The sequence below is a fragment of the Rhodnius prolixus genome, unplaced genomic scaffold, assembly GCF_049639745.1.
Source record: "Rhodnius prolixus isolate KJV_2025 unplaced genomic scaffold, Rpr scaffold_13, whole genome shotgun sequence".
In the NCBI taxonomy this organism is placed as follows: Eukaryota; Metazoa; Arthropoda; class Insecta; order Hemiptera; family Reduviidae; genus Rhodnius; species Rhodnius prolixus.
Window position 1 is genome coordinate 6,675,316 of NW_027411583.1, and position 27,444 is coordinate 6,702,759.

Genomic DNA, 27,444 nt, shown 5'->3' on the forward strand with positions numbered 1-27,444 from the left:
TCTTGAAAATCTTTAAACATTTGTAAAAATACATATTTAGTTAATATTTACTTTGTGTCATATAGACTTAATGCCGCGTTTGCAAAATCTTATATAAATACATTGCTTATTTTAATATCAAACATTTCTGTGGATTATTTCTAATCAGGATGATACAACCTCCAACAAATTAACAATTGTTTGTGGATAAATGCGTGGATTTTTTTATAATTTGCTAGATCTTCGCCTTTATTCAGTACTGAATGTCTTTAATTTGCAGTTCTCTTCACATAAATGTGATTCATTGGTGTCTATCAAGTCTGTAGCATACGAAATTTATAAATTTACAAGTCATTTCAGGAAAACCGCCAATAACTAAAAAATATTAATTAAAGGCACACTTTGTTGACTGAGTTGGGCTGAAACCTTAGTAACAGAAACAGCTATTGGACCAACACGAAATTCTAAGATTGAGCTTTCTAAGCTTTTCGTTTTTGAGATCTTCTCTTCACTCGCACAGTCTCATGGTTTTCTTGAAGCCTATTGTGCTAGAGTATCTATTTCTGCTAAAAACATAGTTTTCATGTTCAGTTGTCCTTGAAAATCTTCGAAAATTGAAAAGGGTCGCAAAACTTGCTTCTTTTAAAGAGTAATCTTTTTTTTAAGAGAGTGTAACTGTTTCAAAAAGAATTTCCACTAAATAGCTAAATAATTTTTTCTTTATTTGAATGACTCTGGATTGTTGAAGTATGCAGTTTAATTAACTTTCTTAAGTAAATTAGAAGAGTCGAAAATGAAATCAATAATACTTTTAGGATATACTTTCTGAATTATACTGGAAAACTATAGTTGCCAATGTCAAATTTTTCTCCCATTTAGCCATTCAAATTGTTATCAATGTTTGCTTAGAAAGTGGAAAAAAAAAGGTCAAACATGAACGAGTATAGATAAGTATTTCTTAGAAGGGCTTTATAAATTTATAAGTGTAACATTGGGATTGGATCTTACGTACTAAAGAGCTGTAAAAAAGGTAAGAAGAAATATACAGACTACATTATTTTACTAAACATTTTATTAGAAAATCAAAGTTCTGTTTTTAATACTTAATATTATTTATTTAATTGTGTGGTACTAAATTATTAATTTTTAAGGGACAGCTTAAGAAACTGATTTTTTTACATAAGTCAGCTGAACTTCACATTTACATAAACGCATAAAATTATGATAATGGTTACGTGAAACTGTAAATAAGTGTTAAAATGTTATCTTATTTACAAGTTGTAAAATCAGCTGGTTGGAACAGTAATTGCTTCAGTGACCGTGGTGTTTTCATTAGGTACCTGTGTCAGGTGGAGGTTGCAATTAAATTTTAGTTAAGTTATTATTAGTTCTGTAATTTTATTTTCTCAATAGTTAATCTCTAAGGATGTGGATGCAATAAATCAAAATAATTTCTTTATGTATTAATGCCTTTTTTATGACGTGACTTTACGATATTATCATTGGGGATGAATCACACAGTATAGGTTCACTCCGTCTTAAATACAATTCTCTTGTGAAATGGTACCTTCCATTGATGTAAATGAAATTCATGCGTCTGAAAGAGAAAATTTACAATCACAGCTTCTGTCATCAGTGAAAAATTGTCAAACTCGTTTTGGTGGTAAGACAGAAATTGCAACTGAACTTGATCTTTTCGTGGGCACTTTGTGCAACAGTTTGGAATTAGTACTCAGCCATGGATTGAAAATAATTGAAAAAAAGAATTCTGCAATTAAGTAAGTATTGTAAAAATTTTGCAATTCATTATCATAATGATGTTGAATAATTATATTCCGATATTGCGATATGTGCCCTACTTGCAAATGCTTTCACATTGCCTTTTCACTTTCTTTAAACCGAGAGTCCAGAATCTTTTGATAGACAACTCGTGGATAAAATTTATTCATTTTCTGCTTAATAAAAACTAAAGATATACAATTGTAACTTGCTGAGAGTTCGCATGAATAGTAATTATTTTTGAGTTTATTTCCAGACTACTTAGAATTTTTTTTTTTGTCTAAGTTTTAATATGTTCGTTCCAATTGTTTAGGCATGTGACAGAATTGGTGCTAGGAACTGGTGATAAGTATACAATTTGGGATGTTACTCAAACCCTTCTTACGAGTCACGAACGGGAGCGTTATGAATTATTGAGGCAAGTATGGACAGATCGAGGAAGAGCCAGGGCTTGGATTAGATCTGCTATTAATGAACGTTCACTTGAAAGATATCTTTCTGCCCTCATAATCTCTCCAACTCTACCCGCTTTCTTTGAAGAATGGGCGTTTGTTCGAACACAAGAATATGCTTCTATTCTGCCTAATATGGCAGCAGGTAATTTGCATCAATTACAAAATTTGTAAGAGTAAATTTTAATAATGCACAAACTCTGCTTAGGCTTCTGCCGAGGTTTTTTATGTATGGTATAGCTCTCACCATATGTATTAAATATGGGGTCACCCAACTGCATATTAAATGCGTAGCAAATAAATACAAATAACACGCTGATTGACAATAAGTCAAAGAAATTTAATTCCAAATAGCAAAGCATATTATTTATAAGTTGCTTCATTTATAGGACTAGAGTTCTCTTTTAATTTGTGTTAAGTGAATATTACAGAATATTTGATTTTGTTGAGAAAACAACATTATGCAGAGTTAATTGATATAATGTATCATTCTTCAGTTATGGAAAAGTATCCTTTGGTAAAAGAAAGGTGTTAAGGTCCTATCTCGAAAAGTTGAAATTGTGTCCTCTGGGAACCAACATACGTTTAAAGATTTTTTGTTGTGTGTGTTTAAATTGGCAAAGCAGCATACATTTTTGGATTTTTTAACCATAGGTGAATAACTTTCCTTCAAAAATACATGTTTTTATCAAAACTTTTGCTTTTTAAAACAGTATTCTTTAAAGGGCAGAATTTCTACAGTTATGTTTACAATTGAATTATATTGTATCTTCGGAAAAAGTCTTTTTCTAAAACGTTTTTAATATTTCATTTAAAGTTTCTAAATTATTATGATTAATTTAGTTTTAAATTTTAACAGGTTTATCATCCATTGTATTTGCTTTAAGTATTGACAGGCCAGAATTGAATCAGTCTTCAATCATTGATGGAGCACATTCTGGTGCGTTGAGAAATGAATATGTTTTAGAAGATCCAGCTCCAGTACCAGGTATGATTACCTTATTAATATTTTTATCAATTTTTCGTATTAGTTTGTTGCCCGAATGTTCCACAGTAACTTAGTACTTACATTCTAAGATCTCATGTTATCTTTCTAATGTTAGCATAATAACATCTTTTAAAAAAGTCCTGTGGAGACTACGAGAAACAAATATTTTAGAAAGAAAAACCACTTAATTTAAATGGTGGAGTCTTGTAATCTGAGTAAGATATAGGATAATATGTATGAACTAAGGAGAGTTTAGCGATTTGATGAAATATCTTCCTTTAGAGCAACTTATAGTTTTTTTTTATGGTCGCAGTCTTCCAGTCGAAATTGTAAATTCTTAGTGTGAGGTCTGAAGCTTTATAACGCTTCATCAAGGAACGTATTTCTTGAGGGATAATTTTGTGCATATCTGAAGATATATGAATATCCTAATTTCTTATGTGCTCAATGAAAGTCTTAAGGTTTATGTTTTTTAGAGATAACACTATTCTTTTTGTGACAATGATGCGTAATATTTTTCGAAATTTTCCAAAACTTTTACCAATGAAGAAAAAAAAGGAAGTTAATGTCAAGATATGGAATTATCAAGAGGATAATATGTAATCAGCATTGTTAGAGCTACAATTGAACTTTTATCTATTGATCTGCGAACAGAAAAAAGTTATCTTTTTTGTGTTATTTACTTTTGTTGTCTATGTAACTAATTATCTGTTACTTCCTTAAAATTTATTATTTTAAATGAAGTTATATTTATTATCTATTTATAGATTTAATAATTGTATTATTTAATTTCTTTAGAGAAGAAGAAAACGGATGGTAAGAAGAGTAAAAAGGTTACAAAAATTATATCATTCGGCGATGATGTAGAAAGTAAACCTAAGCAGCCCAGTCAGAGTCAAATAAATACTTTTGTTCATTCGTCGCCTTCAACAGAAATAGAAATTGCGGTATAAGATGTGCTATTTAGTTTTGTGAAGGTTACAAAATTTAATTAGAAGATGTGCAGGTTAATAACACAGTGTTTCTTTAAATAGGACGGTGATAGTGAGAATTTGGAGGATGTTGAATGTGCAGAAGAAGCTACTGGTGCCCTTTGTGATTTAGATTTGTCAAATAGTGACACAGAAACCAAAGCTGACAACAATTCGTCCAATTCTAATTTGAGGTAAAAGCTGTTGATTATTAGATTTATTTTTATGCTTTATTTATTTTAAGAATTATGTTTATATTAAAAAAAAACTCCGATGGGACAGTCGTATCAGGGTTGAAGGTTGTAATCTTTTGATACTTTTTTTTCAGGGTATCATTTTTATATATACTTAAAATACGAATTAAATTTTAGATTTTCTCAGTGTAATGTCTACTCTCTTTATGAGTCGGTTACTTAAGTTTATGCATCTAGTACCCCATTCTGATCGTTCTTTATTTGTTTACAAATATTGTCTTCGATATTGTAAAGAGAGCTGGGCGAATTTTCGAGAGAAATTATTGAATTGTTTTTAAGTTCACGAGTCCCTTTACTCTCATCTCTAAGTCAAATGAAAGCAGTAGAGATATTCTGCCTGTCTGAGTGAAATTGTGAACTATAGTTCAAATTCTCGAAAATGCTAAATTAACTGTTAGACAAATGTAAACCTTTTCTCTATTCCGGATTTACAATATATAAAATTAGCACTAATTGTTGCTCCTAATTTATGAAAAGTAGCTGGCCTCCCCAAAAAAAACTCAATTAGCATACCACCAAAATTCTTAGTTGTATCCTTTTTAAATATCCTATCCAATACCTTTTGTAAATTTATTACAGAGAACTTCGGAACAACCCCAAAGTTTGATTCCTCTTTTGATACTGATAATTGAAAATAATTATCTACATATTCTTTTTTGTTTTTGTTTTTTAAGTCAATAAAAAAATAAATTTTTCGCCTCTATGGACTTATGAACATTGTCCGGGCAATTCGTTCTTACCTTTATCACAGTAATACGTGTTCCTTGTTATTCTTTCTAATCTACGTAATAATGCAATTAGAACTTTATTTTATTATTATTTTTTTTATAAACGATACCATTTGTAATGTAACTGTTAGATAAATAAAAGATTCGTTCTATAGTGTTCAGGAATGGACATCTTCCTTACAGAATTAAATTCTCTGTTTATATGGATACATACAATCAATGTTTGAAATTCTGTGTTACAGCTCTGGCTTGAGGCCATTAAATAATTGTAATGTTGGAGAACTAACGCCTGTACAAGTAACTGAAGAGACACATTCATCCGAAGATTCACTTTCTGTCCCAAGCTTTTCTGAGGTATTATTACTTTTTAATGAATACCTATTTTCCACTTATTAGTAAAAAAAAAAGTTAGGGTTAATTAATTTTGCATTACTTAAGAAAAATACTTTTTTCTTAGGAAGGAGACCCCGGGATGGGCAATATTAACATAGAACAGAATATTTCCCCAATAGGTATAGCTTTTTTTTTATATATATATATATATATATTTCTAATGAACATAGAAATAAAATGAATAAATACAAAAAATAGCTTGACGAGGTATACGTAGGGACCTTGAATAAATTCTTGCTGTGATTTCTTTTGTGAAAATTAATGTTTTATTTTTATCATTTGTACAAAAATTTCATTGAAAATATTGTCCATTAGCTATTATTTTTCCCATAATTCTGGCAGCCTTTTTGAATTCCACATTGGAAAAATGATACTTCTTTTGAGGAAATCCAAAAGTCGACCTATTTTTTAGCATCTTCAGAAGTACGGAAGTTCAGCCAGGCCATGTGCCATCGAGCGGTACAAGTAGTAATCAGCAGGGGCATTGTCAGGTGAGTAAGTCGGATAGGGTAGGACTGTCCATTTGAGTGTTTCCACATAGGTTTTCACCGCATGTGCAACATGTGGCCAAGCGTTGTCATGTAGCAACATCATTTTGTCGTGTCTCTGCTCGTATAGCGGTCGCTTTTCTTTCAATGCTCAGCTCAAACGCATCAATTGTAACCGATAGCAATCTCACGTGATTGCTGTACCGGTTTTAGTTGGTAGATCCCAGTGAATTGTGCCCAGCTGATCCCACCAAATGCTGAATCTTCATGGTTATTTGGCTTTGCTGACTTTTGATGCATCGCCATGCTTACCTCACGATCTCCTACGCTTAAGCTTTAGTATTGTATCCACTTTTCATCGCCAGTCACAATACGATGGAAAAAAAAAAACACTTTTCTGTCATTGAATCAGCTGTTCATGCGTTAAAAGATGTCTTTCGGCTGCAACTCAATGTACACCCAATGTACTTGCTTTTGAATCATTCCTAATGCTTTCAAACGTTTTGAAACTGTTATGTGATCAACTCCTAATGAGCTTGTAAGTTTAGCTAGCGTCTTACATGAGACTTCATGAAGTAATGCCCCCAATTCTTTATCTTCAAACAATTTCGTTGCTCCTAAGCATTCTTTAAGATCAAAATCATTATTTTTGAAACGCCTAATCCAATATCGGCATATTGTTTCCGACAGAGCACGGTCGCCATAACTCTCAACAAGAATTCGGTGTGTTTATTCAAGGTCCCGATAAAATTCAAGAGTTTTGTTTTGTTTTTTGAACTTCAATTCTCATAGAAATACTTCAAACTTACCATGTTTTAAGCAGTTTGTTTTTGTTTAGGAAATGTAGAATGTAAAGATAATCTACAACAGGAATATGATAAACTTGTAACAAAATTGGAACAAGTTCAAGAGTCTAATGAACTACTTAATTCACAATTAATGCAGCTGACCAAGCAAAACCAACAGAAACAGAACCAATTGGAAACTAAAATTCAAGAACTCAACAGGTAAGTAAGTACCGGGAGAATGAATTAAATGTCATATTGCCTTAAAAGAGGATCCCGCTTAAACCTCGTAAGACATATTTCAGCCAATGAAATCTCTGTACAATACTTCTCTCATAAGTTGTAATAGTATTATATTTACTGATTAGCTGGTAGAAAACCTAATGATAGATCTTGTATTAACTTTTAATTCTGATATTTTGGGTGTAGGGTTTGACACCTCAGTGTTTCTTTTTTAGTTTAACTTTTCGACTCGAATTTGTGCTTTCATAAATTACTTGAAATGAGGTGCACCACATAAGAAAGTTTGAATTAAAATCTTAAACAATAGAATCACCTGATTGCAAATGTAGCAGAGTGTAACCTCCTCCAAACATGTCATATTTCTTAGCTCTTAGCAAATCTGTCATATAAATAACAGATTGAGGACACATCCGTTCTGGAACATTTGGCTAGGAAACTAAAATACAATTTTCAAAACTCAAAGAAGGGCAACATGAGTGAATCCCTTAAATTTTACGTAAGAGAACAGCACTATTCTTAAATTCGAATTTCCATCAATTGATTTCATTAGGTTCGTATTAAGAATTTGACTTCCATTTATCTAGTTACTGTCAGAAACGAAAGTACCTGAACGATTAGAGGTGAAAACTACAAAGCTAACATGGTATTCTAGTTCTGGGTGGGTACCGAACTAGAACTTAAATTTTATTTACCGTGTGAATGTAAGAAATTAATAGTTAAATACGTTGGCTATCCGTCTTCGACTAAAGCACCTAATCGTGCTAATTAAAAAATTTTATTTGCATTTCTAATTGTTTTGTTATAAAAATAACTTTCTTTATTAATTATTATATTTGTTATTTGTTCTTACAGAGAAAATGAACTTCTGAAACATCAATTGCGTAAATATGTAAGTGCTGTACAAATGTTAAAACAAGACGGCCAAGAATTTGAAGGTGAAGAATTGTTCCAGCAAAAACTTGTACAGGTTGGTATTTAAGTAATAAGTTATATATAATAATACCAATTTGAAGGCTTCAATAAAAGTTGTTTATATTCTTGTAGGTAGCCGAAATGCATGGGGAGTTAATGGAACTTAATGATCGTTTACAAAGAAATTTGATTGCAAAAGAAAGTGTAATTAGAAGATTGTATTTAGAGTTAGAAGCGCTTCGGGGACCATTAGGTCCTACAGAAATTGACGTCAGTACGCAGATTATCAGCTTGTGGGTACCGTCTGTATTTCTTACTGGTCCTCCAAAACAGCATCATGTTTACCAGGTTATTTTATTTTGTTCTTTTTAAAGTTAGTAGAAGTTTTAGAATTAATAATGGTGTACACTGTTCTTCCATCTTGCTAACTTGGTATCTTGTGGAACACGAATGTTTGATTCAAGATGGAGGAGTTGAACGTTTTTAATTCAGGCCTAACAAAAAGTTCTAGTAATTCATTTTTTAATGAAAAGGTCTTTTTAGAAATGAATTGTTTTTTTTCGCGCTGTGCTTTCACTATTACACCCATTACAAAGCTCTAGATTCAGATTTAGAAAATGAAACAAAAACCTAAACAGTTTATTGTGTTCGTGCGTCCTCTGCAGCAGAACTCGTGGTAGGCGTGACTAAAGCGTCTTATTCAGTTCTTCCTGGGAATAGATTTGGATTATAAGTATTGTAAAATCAAAGTAATTAAGCTGAGTATAAAATAGCTAGGGTAAATAAATAGAATTGTACTTCAAGTATTCAAAAAATGGCCCTGCTGAAAGCTAAACGATGTTATCTGTAATGTGGCAAAAAATTTGTGAATTACTCGTAATTTCAACATTTAGTCAAATAATACATATTTTTTCTCTCTATATCAGGTGCATATTAGGATTGCAAATGAAGAGTGGAATGTATATAGAAGATATTCCCAGTTTTACATTCTTCATAAGCAAACCAAGAAACAGTATCCAGTAATTTCAGCATTTCAGTTTCCTCCAAAGAAAACTATTGGAAATAAGGTAAGAAAAATATTTATTCTGATTTTAAATAATTCGGATTGGAAAAAGAGATATTTTTCATATATTTTATCAATTTAAGTATAAAATATCATTATACATTTTTCAGGATACAAAATTTGTGGAAGAACGAAGATTAAAGTTGCAACATTATTTACGTCGTCTGTTAAACCACATTGTCGCCAATAATACACCCTTGTCTAGTGCTCCAAATAAAACCATCCTTACCTCTATCATACCATTTTTTGGGTAAGAAAAAGATCTCTTAATTTTATTGACAGAATCAAATGTGTCTTTTTTTTATCTTTATTTTATTTTGTTGTAGCATTTATTTTTAGTTTTTCAAAAAGACTTTTGACTTTTATTATTAAAAAAGTGATAAATTTTTGCACAGTTTTATTTCCAAAAATTCCTTTTATTTATTTTACTCAGCGCATTATCTCTAAATTTATTCGCTGATGGATCAGCTATTATTTGTCAGCCCCTTAAGCCTGATTTAATTTTACGAAGTCGGTTATTCATTCAGATATCCAAACAATAATATCTTGGCTCTTTTTAACGTTTATAAAAAAAAAGTAATATAGTGCTTGTTAGCTTAGCACTCGGTGACAACCTCTGGTCAGAGTTCTGACGTTAAGATAACTGAATCTCGGCACTGTAGAGGTTCCAATGAAAAAAAAAATCAAACTTATTGCGTTACAACCGATTCATGTTTAACCAAATTTAATAACAAAGATCTATTTTAACAAATTCAAAATGAAAATACAGAAATACCGTGCCTCAGATTCACTCTTACTGTTTCATCTAATTCCATGAGCTGCGAATTGGATTCTCGCAAATAATAAATAGGAGATAAAACTGTACACCTGAATGAAATGAAACATTAAAGAGAAGCCTCGTTATTCACAAATATATTCGCACTTCTTGTATGATATTTTTTCAAACATAGAATTTTAGCAGCACATTAATTACTCATTATCAGTATATAAGTTTTCGGCGTATATATCGCTCTAATACGGCACTTAAGAGGGAACCGTCAGTTAGAGTCACTAAATAAATGCAGAGGTACACGACCATATTATAGTATGGGCTCAATTTAACTTATTGTATTAGCCTTAAAAAAGATAATAAAATTATGAAAATGTTGTCGAAAAATCACTTTATTCTTCTCAAGAAGCCTCACAAACTTAAGAGGATATCCACTCATACGACAGTTAAAGAGACATCCTACAATTTTGATATTTCATTCATTTAAATTAAACTTAATGGATAACATTAAGGTTAGGTCATTCTCATATGGAGAAGTGGCGAAAAAGTCAAATTTATTGCTATGTTGTAGTCGACCAAAGGTTTCATTAGATGTTTAGGATCAAATTTTTTTTATAGAAATTACTGTACTACTTTCGTATATTTTACTAGCTTGCAACCTGTATATAATAATAAGAGTCAAAATGCAGATAAAGAAATTTAAACAAAGAAAAACTGCTGATCGGAAATGCAACCTAATAAATTATTTTTTCGAGAATTTTCGAAAATTGTGTCTACCATTATATCTAAGCTTCGTGCAGTGATTATGAACATGTAAATCTAAAACTTTTTTTGGCTTATTTTTTAAGGAAAATTACTTCTGGGAAAAGTGATAGGTAGAATTCCTTTTAAGTGGCATTTTTCTGTAATATTCGACCCTATCTCTTGTTTACACTGGTTAAGAAGAATTAAATGAATTGCTAGCATCAAGATTGAAGAAACCACTTTACTTAATAAGTTCTTCACTTTCTCAAAAATAACTCCTTGGATTTTTAGTAAACCTTTCTATATACATTCCACACTTATAGATTTATATCTTTATCTATTATCATATTTCTATATTAATACAAAATATTATTATTAAAAGTTCGTTATAAAGCTATTCTCGGAGAAGAGTTAAGTTAGGCTCACCTGCGAGGTTACATTTCAGTGAAATGTACGTTTACAAACTGTTTGTATGAGTGTGAGACATATACGCGAGTTTTTAGAATATTTTGAGATAACATCTTGAGAATATTAGTAATTTGTAAAGTTGGATGGGTCTGGTCTGCTGCAGGGAGACAAAGATTTTTAAAAAAAAGCCAGATCATTTCATCCTTGGATTGTTTCGCTAACTGCAACTCATCAAAGAGACTTACTTTTAAAGCTAGATTCCACTGTCTATAAACTCTTGCGAACTCTTCTTTAATTTATTCACAAAAAAATTAGGTTATTGTTGCGTTTAATATTGTGTATATCAGTATCTGTGCTACCATCTACTCTCGCTCCAACCACATGCCTTATAAAAGCACGGTCTTTTGGTTGATCTAGCTTCTGATTTTTCAAGATTATGTAAAAAACTTTATTTTATTGTTATTTATTTATTTAAGGCGCGTCAACATCTAAGATTATTGGCGCCCGGAGCTTTTTCCAGTGCACTGCCGGCCTCCGGACAGTGTTCTCTCGTTACAGACAACACTGTCCATCACCGGACAGTGAGCTGTAAGAAGCTCCTAGGAAGAGAAAATCTAAGGGTCAGCAGCTGGATTCGAACCCGGGACCTCCGCGTGGGAGTCCACTATGCTAACCTCATAGCTAATCCCTTCCCTAGTTTTTTATTATTGTTATTTATTTTATTTATTTATTTTTTTGCAGCAAACTAGAGCTGTTAAATGCTTGGTTATTGTCTAATGTTATCTATCAATCATTTAATATTTGTTGATAATGTTTATTTTATTTTCAGTGAACCAAATAATTCACCAGTACAACAGAGACAGAATCCTCGCCCATCATTTCCGAGACCGCCCAACGCACCACAATATTCAGGGCTCTGATACAGAACGTGTATGTGAGTTCAAGTCACATTCCTTTTCATTTTTTAATTTACCAATATGATATCACAAAATAAGGCATTAATGATTTTTTTTTAATTTTATTTTATTAAAGCTTTAATTACGTAGTTAGGGCAGTAAGTATGTTAAGTTGAAAAAGTATTTAACCGTGCCAGAAAAATATTTTTTTCTTCGCTTTTTCTTCCAGGAATATTTGTAGTCTTAGTATATTAGATGATAAGATAGATCTGCTTAGTTTTAAAAGTAATTTGACTAGACTAAAAAATAGTAAAATTTGTTTTAAAAAAAAATATTATTATAAGAACAAATCTTTAAATAAACATTATTTGACAATACAAATACCGTTCGACTTGTAATATCATCATTGTAAGATATGTTTGTTGTAAATATTTCAAAATACTTACTGCTCACAGAAATCTTGTATATAAATAATTTCATTTTGTTTAGTAATTTCTTATTACTTACTGTTAAAATCTGCTTTTAAAAATTCAGTATGTGCTTAAAGTTCTCATTTATTAAAATGAATTTCATTTTTGATTTTAGTGAATATAGTTTTCAATGCGCTTCAAATGACATTTTGAAGAGTTTATGTTTTGTTTTTGATGGTATTTTGGTAAAAAATGGAATAAAAATAATAATTTAAATTGGGTGTTAAAAAAAAAAATATTTCTATATTTTGAACTTGTCCTCATTAAATTAACATATCTGCCGTATCAGAACAAACAATAGCAATTACATCTAGAATTTTACGGAATGTATTAAGTGGACACTCGAGATTGCATCTTGAGTTACCTTTGCATACTGTACGGACTTTTTTAATTCGTTTGATACAAATTCAATGCTAATACAAATAAATATATTTAGAATTAACGTACGTTATTAGAAGACAGCCAATTACTGTCAGACTAATTTTTGATATTAATGCCGTGTCATTAACGGTTTGTTAAAACTTAAACAGCCAATCACTGCTTACACAACCTAGTGCAATCTGATAACGGATCCTTCTAAAAAAAAAGAAAAAAAGGAAGTCAGTATTCAATATAATATTAAAGAGCAGATCTCGCAAGATGCATTGAAATTGTAATCTCCCTCACGAAGTAATAATAATTAAAATGAAAACATGATATGACATAATATATTATTTATTTTATGACTATTTTTTCTGCGTACACGCTAAGGACTTCATGGTTTGATTTTAATGGACAAAATAGTCATAAAATGATATTCTTTTTTAGATGTTTGTATGATTAAAAAGCCAAAAATAAATTAAGAGACTTTACGCACATACTTGAAACTAAGGACAAAAACATTTGTGTTTTATTCAGTTTCTATTTTGATTTGTTACAATGGACCAAAAATAAAATGTGATATTTTATGTTCAAGTTTTGTTGCAATAGTTAAATGTATATTATTAAAAATTTTAAGAAAATATTATTTAATATAAATATATATATATTTATAATGTTAAATCGCCCGTTTTGGGTTAACAGAACAAAAAAAAATGGAAAACACACACACTGGGACACCTCTGTAAACAATTAACTAGTCGGAATTTGTGTGTCGGTATGTTAAAAACAGAAACACTGGAATGCGTATTTGTAAATAATTACAGGTAAGTTGTAATGATAATGTAAAAGTATAAGCTACTTTGTTTTCAACAATTGCCACATCTCTATAGTTTTGGTCTGTGCATCTTTCACTTTACATTAAAATTCTTTGGTTTGGAAGAATCATTTGTACAGATATCCAAGTTGGCATGCGGAGTCTTGCTAAGATGTGGATTGCTTCTGGAAGCCATTTCTGGTGTTTAGTTGAACACGTTTATTTCATCTGAAAATGGTGCTGGTGCAACCTTTCTATTACTGCCATTATAAGATTAGAGGACAACCTGGTCCTAGCTACTTTCCTAGCTTCACTCCTCATCTTCTCTTAATTTTAATGCCTGAGAGGCCCATCAAAGAACAAAGTATTTCCCTTATACTTCATTAAATTGGAAAAGGTGTTTATTGCGATTTTGTCTTCTTGCACAAGTGATGCAAAATAGCCCGAATTTTTAGATTCAACTCGATCATGTTTTAAATTGCCAAGAACTTCAATTTCTGAAGATGAAAGTAAAATGGGATTTATTGAGTACAATTTTGGGGAGAGATAAGTAAGAAAACGCACTAACTTTTATTATACTCAAGTAATTTCTTTATATAATACTACTTCTACATAGCGTAAAGCTCGTTTCAACTAATTTTATAGAGTATAATACTTGTAATATGCTAAATTCTTCTTACAAAATATGTATCTGGTGGTGCCGTAAACACTTAGGTGAAATTATTTTCATTTTTCGCTTACGAGGAGTTGTTTTTCTTGATTTAGACTAGCGTTGGACATTTTTGCAACCTTCTTAGGTCGCTTTTGTTTCTGACAAGAGAATCCATCTGAGCTTCTTTACAGGCAACTGTTGACTAAGCAGAAACTTGTACTATTACATTAATCAAATCCATGTAAGTAACTTTCTTTTTATAAATCAATCATTTTCATTATTTTTATTTTTAAATTATTTATAAAACATATATACATATTGTATAAAGAATAAAGTGCATTTTATAAATTATAATAATCTAACGTCCATATTGTATATGTGATTACATTAGAAATTATAAACAATTGTATAAAGAAATTTATTTGATCTATACATTTATATTATACCTACAGTTCAGATTATTTAAACATATAAACTTCATTATTAATTTTGATTGATATAATAAATTATTTTATGAAAAATTTTATTAATTAAAAACGAAATTTAAATTGAAAAATTCTTTGCAAAAAAGAGAACTCTAGTTTTATATGTGGCTGTGAATAGTTTTGATTTTTATATCAAAATTCAAATTAATTTTCGGATAATTTTATGCATTGAGAGTAGACAATATTTTCACGTTGGATCATAAAACATATATTTAATGCCAGCTCTAAAATTACTTTTTAGAGGATAAAGTAAGCATATGAACAATTATTGTGCTTTAGGTGGAAAATATTAGAAACTTATCCTTAAACTTAAACTTATCGTCTAGGAATGAAAGAAAATTTTTGTGGAAAGGCTCTACTTTTTGGTTATATTTAATTTATTATTACTTCCAATCTAGGTAAAGCCAAATTATTGATGATATTTACTCAGACTATCCTTCTTTGCATAAAGTTCAAAAAGGGGGAGTCTGCATTTACATACTTCTTTGCAGGTTGTCACGACCTGGGTTCTCCTGAGGAGATGCTCTACTATATTCCTTCATGGAGGTTTGAAAGAGTCTTTCTCTTAGAAGTACGACTTGCTCTCTCATTCTGGACTTCTCTAAAAGCTTCTATGCGCCTATTGTTCATTTTTGTTGCCTTCTGTGATTGCGATTGTTATATGAGCTGCATATTAACTAGCTTGTCCAACTACTCGTTGCCATGTTATGCAGCCTACGAAGCACGACATTATTACCTAGCTTCTCCAAAAGCTCTTTCATTGAACTTTGTCTGGTTGGTGATTTATATGAACTCTTCTCAGTTCCAGTAATGTAAATGTGCGTTTAGTACAGGTTGTTTGTTTAGGTGGAAACGGTTCTAGTTTAAATTAGACTTATCTTCTTACTTCCTCGTACTTTAACTTGAAGAATGGCACTGTTTATCAAATGAAAAATTCTGCTTTCCCTGTATTTCCCTTACGTTTTCTGTGTGAGTACTCACCTCTTTTCCTATGTACCACAAGAAGCGTATACCCACCGTCTACAATTTTAAAATTGTAGGGCATATTCTCCCCCATCTATGATAATTCACAAGGCTTAATTCCATTTGCAGTGCTCGACGCAGTTATCAGTAGTTTCAGCACAAACTTCGTTTTTGGCATGACATTATTAATGAAAACTGGAGCATGACTTTTGTAGAGAAATTCAATTTCTGCTTAACGAATCACTGATACATAAACATAGAATACATAGACTCAGAACATATATAGTTTATGTTTTTAATCTTGTACAATTTATGATCATATTTATGACTCCTGATTGATCAAATTCCAGCAGTATTCACTCTCATTTTCCTGGAAATTTTTAATAATTTAATAGGAATGTTCCTAGAAGAAAAACTATGTTATCAAGGTTGCCTACTTCAATCGCTTTATTTGGTGTGCTTTACAGAAGAATAAAAGATATTTTTAAGCTGTAAATTAGTTATAACATCCCTTAATGTTACATATAAGCTCAACAAAGCATATACAGTTTTTAGATTCATTCACTTATCGAAAATGAATCTGATGCTTAAAAATGATAATCTCTCACTAAACAAAAATATATAATGATATTCAGTCATAGCTGTTCATTGATTTCACGTTGTCCTTGCCGTTCTTTTTAGGAGATCTAAATTTTAAAACTTATTTTTTGAGGGCAGTAACACTATTTTGTGTGCAATTCTTTATAAATTTCACTTTTTTCCTGACAATTAATTACTTTCCATGAAAAATGCTGAAAATTTTTATAAAGAAAAAAGAAACAAAAAATGTTACTACCTAACTGTAAATCGTAATTGAGTATTATTTAAATTTATCACTTTTAGATATAATTATCTCAGAAGTACGTGTGTAATTAATTGTGTGATTAGATGTATGTACTATATGTGCGAATATTTATTAATTCAGATCTCTTCATTAAAGCTGTTCTCATCTGCTTAGTATTTTCGTATGAAAATATTTACTGAAAAAATAGTTCTCTAATTTCATCATTATTATTATTATTACTATTATTATTATTATTATTTTCAATTTAATTTATTGTACTTTGTTATGAATCTACCGTAATAAAATAGATATATGAGGTCAGAAGGAAAAATTAGCAAGTTTCAGATGGTATGTTTTAGAATTATGTAACACAACTAAACAAATGCTTTTTCAAAGTATTTATTCTAAATAGGTAAGCATCTTCGCTAAAAATCTTGGCTAACAAAAACAAGTCAATTTATCCCATCACTGGATATTCAATATCATATGTGCATTTATATAAAATAGAATCTTCGGGATTTAAGAAATTTGTGTAATGACGTTTTTTCTCCTAGACTTCAGTGATGATAATGTTCTACCATCAAATCCTGATGTGATAATCCGTTTGAAGGTGGTTTTGGAAGTGGTAAAACTTGGATTTCCGACTCATTCTATTTTTAGATGTTGATTTTGAAGATGTTGAGTATTTCAGAAAGAACACGTTAAAGTAACGTACAAACCAAAATTTTCCTTCCTTGCTAATACAATTTATTAAAATATACAGTGATTCTTGAAAGTGACTCTTTATTTTCTCAAAAATTTGTACCAAGATTACATTTCTCATAGTTATGGTTTTTATTTAAATAATTTTTGTAGAAAATTTTGAAATTAAGGGAAGTTCTGGAACGAGATACGTTCGCTGACTAGCTTCTCTTCTTTCTTTTTTAACATTTGTTGAAGGCGTAATCTGCTGTATGACCGAAAAGATTTGTTGTGCCTTCTCTGGTCTTCTATGCTTCAGCAAGTGATGAGACCTCTCTCATTTAGGCTTCCTAGGAAAATTCTAGGACGAGAAGGAATCCGGTAATCCAGAATAACCATATATTGTGTCAACTTGCTCCTTCTCTCTCATCCTTTCGTAGATATTCTAAAGAAGGCATTTATAAATTAAAAGAAACTGTGTGCATATATTCCACACCAACTCCTACCCAGTAAGAGGGGGCCAGTTGTTAAAATTAACTAATTTATCGAACCTAAACATCATTTTTCGTAGAGGAAATGTTACGTTTTCTTTTTTTCCAATTTTATCATTTTCTTCACTCATTTAATAATGGGTTAATTATAATTCAAATTTACCCTAAGAAATTAAACTTTTAATCACTATTAATAGCAAATTTTTTCTACTACTTGTGCACAATCGCTATTCTATTTAGTGAGTTTTCATTTTTATATTACCCATAAATTGGAAATAATGCAATATATATCAAGTGTTAACAAATAAAATTTTAAATTTAATAAAAGTTAGCAATAGCATTTTAAATATTTCAAATTTAGGCATCACTGATTACTAACCTAAGAGTAACCTTCCTGCGAGACAGACACATGATGCACGATGCTGCAACTAGTAGGACGGTATAATGTTTCGGAAAATACTCTTAGTTACTTAAATAGCCAAAACTAGTTGATAACTTTAACGAATTTACGAACAAATGAGATTTACTACTACTGATAGTTTTGGAAACAATAGTTAGTACATTACAAATATTAACACATTAGTTTAGAGAAAGTATTGACCTCTTCAGCCTTTTTACTTTTATATTAATTATTATTTCCGTTTTTTACTTCTTAATTTTATAAATAAAAAAATAATGCCTCATTATTTTAAGTTTCGTGGATAACTTGCTGTAACTAAGTAATGGTACAAAGAAATAGAGTATAGGCTACCTCCGGGCTTTAATATTTTACTTCAGCATTATTAAACATTAATTTCCAATGTTAATCTTTCGTAATAAGCTCCACTGTAAATTGAGGTATTTCAAATATAAGAATTATATAGAATAAAAACTCAGCTTTAATCTAAGTAAAGCTTGCAGAAAACAACTGCTTTGTGTTGTAATTACTTATTACTATTCATTGTTTTTGGTGACTGATTTATTAATCCAATAGGATGAAAAAAAATATTGCCACTTTCAGACATGAATTTTTATTTTCCCGAGATTTCGAACTAGGGACAACTAGGTCATCTTTATAAAATATTATACAATAGACAATAAGCCCTGAAGATGAAAATTAATATTTTTGCTTAGGGCTTAATATTACTTTTAAAAGGTATGTGCTGTACATTTTATTAGACTGTTGTAGAGGGCATGTCTTAACTTTATTGTTTCATTTTAGTGTCTTAATTGAATTAAAAAAGGTTTCAATACTTAGTCCTACTTATTTAATAATAATAAGCCTTTATTGGTTTCAGCCAGGTCCATTTTTTCCCATCTCGGTTTAAAAAAAATATATTCATTACTTATTTTCTTGGCGGAAATTAATAGGTTTTGACCACTTTCATTACGTATCTTATATCCATAATGGTGCCGGTTTTGATTTCTTTAATAACTTGTTGAGGTTTGTTCGGTGTATCTGCGAGTTTTTGAGTTATAATAACCTGGAGGTGTAATAATTAAATTACGCTTCTATCTATCTATTTGACTTCGATTCCCTTTATTGAACTCCTTTATGATCAGCTTATCATATCTAATAATTGCGTATTTCCCATTATTTCTGACTTCATATAATTCAGATTGAAGTTGTTTACGCTTCGCTATTATTCCAGGTGGAAAGTCTTCTGTCATATTATATTAGAATTTTTTAGCTTTTGTTTATTCCTCATTATTTCGTTTTTGTTGATGTCAGCCCAACTAAAACTGGCCTAGTTTTATTCTCTTTTCTCTGAACTAGCCTTCTAACAAGATAGATTTCACTTTTATTAATTTCAATTTGCATTCCAATAAAGATTTCTGTAATAACGCATTCTTCCAAACTATTAGCACTATTCTCATTAACCCCGTATTTTAAGATGTTTCTTTTCCTAGCTTCCCGTTCAAGAAAATTAATTTTTATTTGTAGTATTTCTATTTTTTTCTTTATTCCAATCATCAGATCTTAAACAGTTTTTGTTATTCGATTCGTTTAATAATTCATATTTTCATTCGGCAAATTGTATTAAAACCGTTTCCACTCTTTTCCAGATATTATTTTACTTTTTTATTCAACAAAGACTTAACAGAAAGAATTCAATTTTTAATAACTTTAAGACTCAAATGCACTGTAACACCAATTTTACAAAAATTTCCAACAACATATTCCTCTACTGAAATTCACTAACAAAATTCAGAACACAAAAAACACATCCGATTCTGACAACCAAGTCTCGTTTTGATCTCTCCTATTTATTGATCTGTAATCATAAGATGGTTTTATTATAGAGATTCATTTTTTCTTTATTCAATATCCTTCGATGGTTCGAAGTCACCATGGTGGGGCCCTTCACTGCAGAAAGTCTGCACAAGTTGAGGTAATTCGAACCCGTTTCTGCATTCCGTTCAATTAGAGAACTATGTACTACTACGCTATCTTCAGGTAATCTGTATATTTAATACGTACAAAGTAATGCAACTTATATATACTAAAATTTTTGATTATAGGTTTTAATTTAATTTACGAAATTCAACATCAAACGTGCATGTAGATTCTTTATCATTTTCCAAAACATAGATTGACTTAAATTGATTTTCATAAAAGTTATTAACGAGTGAGAATATTAGCAGATTATGTGTTGTATTTTGCAAAGAAAATTAGTAAGTAAAAATATAAACCCTTTTTTTTTCTCTCTCTCTTTGATTATTTTATTTTTTAAGCTATAGTTATTTCTTAACTCAATATTCTTCATTTTATTTATTTCTTTACATCTATAAAAAAAAAAAAATGTATAGCTGCAACCTCCCTTATTCTTTCATTAATTATTGATAAGTTTAATTTTTTTATTTATACTGTTGTTTATTGTGTTCTGTATCATGGTTAATGCTTCTTCTTCTTTTTATTTTTTTATTTAAGGCGTGTCAACATCTGAGGTTATTGGAGCCCAGAGCTTTTGTCAGTGCACCTCCGGCCTTCGGACAGTCCATCACCGCAAAGTGGGCTGTAAGAAGCTCCTAGAAAGAGAAAATCTGAGTGTCAGAAGCTAGATTTGAACCCAGGACCTCCACTTGGGAATCCCAGTAAAAAAAAAAGTAATACTATTAATTAGGGAAGGGATTAGCTATGAGGTTAGCATACTGGACTCCCACGCGGAGGTCCCGGGTTCGAATCCAGCAGCTGACCCTTAGATTTTCTCTTCCTAGGAGCTTCTTACAGCTCACTGTCCGGTGATGGACAGTGTTGTCTGTAACGAGAGAACACTGTCCGGAGGCCGGCAGTGCACTGGAAAAAGCTCCGGGCGCTAATGACCTCAGCTGTTGATGCGCAAAAAAAAAAAAAAAAAAAAAATACTATTAATTACATTTTAAATTGCAGGAATTAAAATTGTCCGGCTGGGTAGTTGTATAATGGTTGATCCTCAAATATGAACAATTCCAATTTAAAAACTGCTGTTAAGAGAGCAAAGTCGATAACTACTCAACAATCATTAGGTCTCAGTTTTCAGGTGGCTTAGGTATGTATAATTTATATTTTTAATTTCATACAAAATTATTTCCATTTTATGTTGCCTGGTTCAAATAACTTTGATACGTTCGCAAGTGCTTAGTATTAAATTGTAGTAGATGGAGAGAAAACAATTGTAATAGTGAAGCAGTTATTTTGTTACGTTTTTCACATTTCTGAATAGTGTAGACTTTGTATAAACTGTATACTTTTTGCATACTTTCATACTTTATATGAAACGTAACTTATTATAAACTAAAAGGTTTAATAACGTAGCTCAGTCAATTTAAATCTCTTTTATTGCAATTATCAACTTCTAACTGAAACATTTTGTGTATTTTGGTATTGCTGCGTAACTGAAATTTTGGAAATACTTAATGTCGAATAAATTCAAAGGTAGGATTAATAAGAATTGTTCGATTGTATTGTTCAATCAAATTGATCTTGTATATAAACAATAAATTCATTTTTTTAAATTTATTTCATCATCAATGAATAAAAAGGTTCAAGTTCTACAAAAAATGGTTTTATTGTTTAATTGCACACACAAATGCTTTAGTTGGTCACATTATGAACTTTTTATGAGTAATACTTTATCAATTGTTACAGATGCTTCTCTAGCTTCTTAATTTAAGATATAACTCAGTCAACGCTTTGTCCAGTATTCTAGTATTCCTGTATAGATCTAGAGAGTCACTAGCATAGTTAAATGTGACAGCAAGATAGTCCTATATGGTCTAGAGAGTCATCAACGTGATTAAATGTGATTTTAAGGTATTCCTGTATTAAACTTCAGCATGGTTGAATGTGAGAAAGTCATGAGAGTGTTTAGCATGGTTAGATATGAGTGAAAGATTGCTGTATAAGAAATGACAATCGCCAGCACGGTCAAGTGGGATTGGAAGGTAGACATTTTAAGTTGCAAGAGACAAGGCAAAAAATAAATTAAATGTAAGTACAAAGCGGCTAAATATAGGTCTAGAGTCGCTGGCATGGTTAAATGTGAAAAGATAATGAGAGTTGCTAGCATGGGAAAATGTGAAAAAGTCATGAGAGTTGTTAGCATGATTAAATGTGAAAAGGTCATGAGAGTCGCTGGCATGGTTAAATGTGAAAAGGTAATGAGAGTTGCTAGCATGGGAAAATGTGAAAAAGTCATGAGAGTTGTTAGCATGATTAAATGTGAAAAGGTCATGAGAGTCGCTGGCATGATTAAATGTGATAGTCATGAGAGTTGCTAGCATGGGAAAATGTGAAAAAGTCACGAGAGTTGTTAGCATGGTTAAATATGTCAGATGGTTAAATGTGAAAAAGTCATGAGAGTGGTTAGTATGGTTAAAGGAGTGGAAGTCATGAGAGTCGTTAGCATGATGTTAGTGTAAGGTCGTATATGTCATGAGAGTCGTAAGCATGGTTAAATTTTTGGAGGTCATGGGAGTTGTTAGCAAGGTTAAAAGTTTGGAAGTCATGAGAGTGATTGGCATGGTAAAATGTGTTGGAAGTCATGAGAGTCTTAAGCATGGTAAAAGAGGGCATGGGAGCGATCTAGCGGCAGTTTGTTGAATGTTTGGCGGTTGGCATGGTGACGTGACGCGTTGCTATGGAAACATGGTCTCCAAAGGGTATATAAGAAAGTTCGTCGCGGGGGTGGGGTAGGGTGGGGAGAATAGTCGCCTTCCGACCGTCGAAGCGACAACATCTTCATAACCATTACACTACCATCATGATTCCTTATGTGAGAGAGGTGATGACAAGATATCGATGTTTTAGGAGTGACGAGCGAGAGCGATATACCCCCCTGCATCACTCAAGTCGTACTGAAGAAAATTTGTTTATGTTCACCTATATATACTAGAGGTGACAGCTGTGCAATCTGGTGGTCATTTTTAGAACTACTAACTGTCAAAGTTGTTTACATATGTAAACAAACTGCTAAACTTGCCTGTTTTGTGGCGCCCTCTGACGGATTTTTTTAGAACTAATTTTGTTATTATCTTTTATTGATTTATTACGTACTCTTACGCATTTTTTTAGAACTAATTTTATATTTTTTAACTTTTTTGATATTAGGCGTTCTCTGCCGGATTTTTCTAGAACTAATTCTTTTTTTTTTAATGTTTTTTTGTTCTAATATTTTTTTTTGTTAGTTTTAACGTTTTTTAAGCACTTCTTTTTGTTTTTTAAGTAACTTCTATTGTTTTATTTGTACAATAATAGAATATAAATACTAAGTCTTTGTAAAAAAAATAGGTATGGAAATAAATATTTTTTTAATTGAAGTTTTTTCTTTATTCTTCAACCAAGCTATACATTATATTTACAAAAGTAAAAATTTCATTTAATTAATTACATTGTGACATACATGCATATTACTTACTATATAACTAAACAATAAATTTTATAATAGCTGATTCATAACAAAAGTTATTTGTATTTTTTCATTGAATGGATGTTCTCCACGTCTTTTTCATTTTAACTTCATGTGATGAATAGTTTTGCAGGTAGTACTTCCGTTATTGGCTGTTTCAATCTGAAATGCATCATTATTCAATGAAATAAAGTGTAGTTAATCTTGAATTAAAACACGTACTATCCAAAGATGCTACAAATTAAAACTCGAACTATTTTTATTTACAGAAATTAAAGAAATAAATAAAAATTAAAGTTAAAATCTTTTTAACAGAATGTTTTATGAATATTAGTCTTTTAGAATGAACTCTTAGCATTGTAAAACATACGAAACAGTAAATTATTTGACCTTGAATTAATTATACGTTGCAATTTTACTTTTGTACTGAATTTGTTCTAGTTAAGTTACACTTATTGCCATAAATTTATGAAAAATAATCACACGTAATTCTGCAATAAACTTAATGAACATGGTTGAAATAAACCAACCGAGCTGACATGTATTAACACCTAAATGTTTAATAACTAACTTTTTTTTATCAATAAAATGGAATTAAACCTAAAAAAACACTTTTTTTTATTGTCAACTAGCTCAATTTGTCTAGATAATTAAACGGAATTTTCAAATTTACAAATATTACAACATCTTTTCAACTTCTACATTTCTTCTACAAAAGTGAAAGGAAACATTATTTATTCTGATTTAAAGGGAAAGATTAATCATCATAAAAAAGGTTTTTAGTTCTCATCAGTTAAAAGCTAATACTTAAAACAATGGATATGATTACCTGAAGCAAATTTTCACAAGCTAAATGGTAGGTAGATTTCCTTGACTTGTTTATTCTCCAGAATGGAATGGATGAGAATAGGCAGATTCTCTCATTAGTTTATTATCAGGAACAGAATGGATGCGAATTATCTTATATTTACAGTCGTGCTGATGGAAGTACAGAGGAGCCCTGAAATAATGAAATAATCATTTCATGTGAGAGTTGAGCTTAACAGACAGCGAGTTAACAAAGGATCGGAAAAGCCCAAGGAAGAAAGCACTAGAGAAAAGAAAGAAATACTAGTTTCATACCTCAGTGGATAATTAGAATTTATTTACACTATTGAACACAATTGCTAACGAACGATATTTCTGTTAAACTACACCTTTGTTTATGTAAATTAAAACAAACTGATTTCAGTTTCCTTGAAAAAGAAAAATAATATGATTCAAAAAGTTTACCTATTATCGGAAAAAGACGGATTAATCACAAGTAATTCTTACTACAAACAAACTAAATGAACTGGTTAAAATAAACCAAGTTGACATGTACTATTAGATACATTTTCTACAACTATACTTAATGTTTACAAATAAAATCTTAAAAAATACCTTACATATTTTATTGTCAATTAAAAAATTGAACAAAATGTTTAAATTTTCATACATTACACGTTTTCTTCAAATTCAACTTTTCTTCTACGAAAGTGGAAAAATTGCTTATTCCGATTTAATGGAAAAGATTAATCATCATAAAAAAGATTCCAGTTTTTTGATGTAATATTTTGAACGTACCGAATGGATAAGATTATCTGATGTATATTTTCACAAATCAAATGGTAAGAAGATTTAATTTTCTTCAATACTTCAGGGTAGAATGGAAAACAACCATCTAATACGTATTTACCAACGTACTGCTGAATGTGTATAAGGTAATCACATCACACGAAAGCTGAGCAATCCTGGGCTACAAACCGGCAAAAAATGGAAAAAGCCCATGGATGATACTGGGCATTTATAAAGAATTAATAATTCCTTAATAATAAAAACGAAATAATAACAATAAATTAATAATTTGAACTAGATTCACACGTTGTGTATGAATACAGAAATCAGAGCAATTTTAAGTTGATGTAAATCTTTTACCAAACAGTTTAAGTACTTAGCAATCAAATTAAACCATTCCGTATTAAATTTTATATAAAAAAGTTTAATTTAGGACAAAATAATTAAGTATTTCCAATTTAATAACGTCTCCATCACACACTATTTTACCTATTATCGAAAAAACAAGACTAATCACACGTAATTCTTATTGACAAACAAACTAAATGAAGGTTCTGGACATTTACAAAGAGTGTTACATTAATCATTTTAAGTAAACTTACAACTTTGGTGTAAGGCTGCTGTAATCGGAACATTTTTCTGCTACAATAAATCTTCATCAAGTAGCAACTAGATTCAACTATTCGGTATTCAATTTTCTTGAAAAAGTTTCATATGGTTCAGAATGTCCCCAACACGCACTAGCTGACTAAGTGACTAAGTGACGGAGAGTCACTAGCTGACTAAGTGACGGAGGTTACACACTTTTTAAAAATTGTCTTTCTTGGAGTATTTTCTAAAACCCGAAAACACAAATGATAATTGGTTTTCAAACCCCTTCTATAAAGATAATTTAGGATAAGCTAAATCATTATCAATAAAAGATAAATAAAGTTTAACAGAATTCTCATTTTAAAGAACTTGAATTATAACTATGTAAAAATCTGCTTAAAGAGACTGATTGTGATGAGTAAGCTCTATCCAAACAACATTAAATTTAATTGGTACTCACAGGCAATTGAATGATTAAGAGAAATCAATTTAGAAGATTTCAACTGAGTGAGAGAGGTTACCTATAAGGTTGCAAGATATCACATGATGTACATGTGTGATATTGAAATTTAAATGAACAGTAAAATAATTTTCCCATAGATTGTGAAATAAAATTAATGAAACATGAATTTAATATAATAATTATATATATATAAGAATTTATTTTATGTTGGGGAGCGCATCATATAAACAGAAAACACTAAACATTCATTTTTATTGGGAAATACTGTTGATAGCCTGTGTAGGTTCTGTCAGGAGGAGGAGAAAATGCTCTGTTGGTGTTGTGTCAGTGCGAAGGGCTTGTCTGGCTAAGGATGTTACTTCTGGGGGAGGAAAAAACCAAGGCTTGTGAGCTTTACCATGGAGCAGCACTCTAGAATCAAGAGTATGATTAAACGGACGAGTCAGAAGGGTGAGCTCTAGAGTAGTGGGAGCCACAATAGATCCATGGGGTCGCGGTGGCCTTAAGGTCTTTACAAGAGTCGAATCTAATCTAGGCCGTGGGATATCTAAGAAGTTAAGACTTTTGTCACCATTTTTATTTCAAGTTTTACGTTCACTATAAAATTTGACACATTCGCTGTACTTATTCTTTTAAATTAGTTAATAGTTAATTTATAGTTCTGGGTTAACTATGAGAATTTCTGAAGCTAAATATATCATTGGTGAAGTGATCTTTATTGACTCACATATTTGTGTTGTGAAAAGATACTTACATAGTAAAAAAGTTATCCAGATAAATGAACAGAGATGCAATTACATCTTGCCCGTACAGAACGATCATCCAAAATCCAGTCACTTCTTGAGATATTGCTGAAGATCCCCTTAACCATTTAATACATTACTAGAACCCTTAGTAACCTGTTTGCACATAGTGAGATTATAACCCTCAAATTACCTGCTTAGATAATAAAAAGAATCAATCTATTATTTCTAATTAAGTGCTGCTTGTGCTATCTAGCGACGGCTTAGTAAACTAACAGCCACTTAATAATGCAGACTAGTTTAAACAGTAGTCGTTAGATGGCACAGGCATTCACTTTTGCACACCTTTTAATAGCCTATTTTTTTTTAAATATTTTGTTTATTATATTTCAATGAATAGTAAGAATATAAATATGATGAGTATGAATATAAAGCCAGAGCGGACATATTAAATTTTAATTATGCAGTAAATAGAAATGAAGATCGATTGCTTTGTCCTTTATGTGATCTCAAACAAATAGAAAATTCCTATCATTTTGTTGGTTTTTGTCCTGTGCTAAACGAATTTAGATTTATGTGTTTCAAAAGTAAAA

The 27,444-nt window shown here is 30.7% G+C and overlaps 1 protein-coding gene and 2 long non-coding RNA genes across 14 annotated transcripts; 2 read left to right on the top strand and 1 right to left on the bottom strand.

Annotated features, from left to right (window-relative positions):
* The first annotated feature begins 1,269 nt into the window (after positions 1-1,269).
* LOC141448024 (sorting nexin-29-like) lies at positions 1,270-16,234 on the top strand. Of its 2 annotated transcripts, none has more exons than XM_074116045.1 (13): positions 1,270-1,757; positions 2,072-2,355; positions 3,070-3,198; positions 3,997-4,145; positions 4,233-4,363; positions 5,394-5,505; positions 5,609-5,663; positions 6,871-7,039; positions 7,913-8,027; positions 8,105-8,320; positions 8,899-9,039; positions 9,146-9,285; positions 11,786-16,234. In XM_074116045.1, exons 1-13 carry the CDS (start codon positions 1,540-1,542, stop codon positions 11,874-11,876), a joined length of 1,950 nt encoding a protein of 649 aa, XP_073972146.1. In that variant the 5' UTR covers positions 1,270-1,539; the 3' UTR covers positions 11,877-16,234. The 2 variants fall into 2 exon arrangements, with proteins under 2 accessions (XP_073972146.1, XP_073972147.1); XM_074116046.1 differs by having other exon boundaries at positions 6,880-7,039.
* A 1,233-nt stretch (positions 16,235-17,467) lies between these two features.
* LOC141448035 (uncharacterized) lies at positions 17,468-23,369 on the top strand. 9 transcript variants are annotated; one of them, XR_012454799.1, is made up of 3 exons: positions 17,812-18,144; positions 19,875-20,246; positions 20,503-23,369. It is a non-coding gene; the product is annotated as an uncharacterized lncRNA (long non-coding RNA). The 9 variants fall into 9 exon arrangements; XR_012454796.1 differs by having other exon boundaries at positions 17,958-20,246; positions 20,503-20,666; positions 20,962-23,369; XR_012454798.1 differs by having other exon boundaries at positions 17,958-20,028; positions 20,094-20,246.
* On the bottom strand, positions 23,191-27,039 carry LOC141448034 (uncharacterized). 3 transcript variants are annotated; one of them, XR_012454791.1, is made up of 4 exons: positions 26,863-27,039; positions 25,657-25,889; positions 24,288-24,458; positions 23,191-23,620 (listed from the first exon to the last, which is right to left on the bottom strand). It is a non-coding gene; the product is annotated as an uncharacterized lncRNA (long non-coding RNA). The 3 variants fall into 3 exon arrangements; XR_012454792.1 differs by lacking the exon at positions 26,863-27,039 and adding an exon at positions 26,106-26,196; XR_012454793.1 differs by lacking the exon at positions 25,657-25,889.
* Between the last annotated feature and the right edge of the window lie 405 nt (positions 27,040-27,444).

Bases quoted from the DNA above. Each gene is read 5' to 3' on its own strand.
- LOC141448024 (XM_074116045.1), top strand. From the start codon at position 1,540: ATGGTACCTTCCATTGATGTAAATGAAATTCATGCGTCTGAAAGAGAA. The intron at 1,758-2,071 runs GTAAGTATTGTA...CCAATTGTTTAG, and splicing joins AAAAAGAATTCTGCAATTAA to GCATGTGACAGAATTGGTGC. The intron at 8,028-8,104 runs GTTGGTATTTAA...ATATTCTTGTAG, and splicing joins TCCAGCAAAAACTTGTACAG to GTAGCCGAAATGCATGGGGA.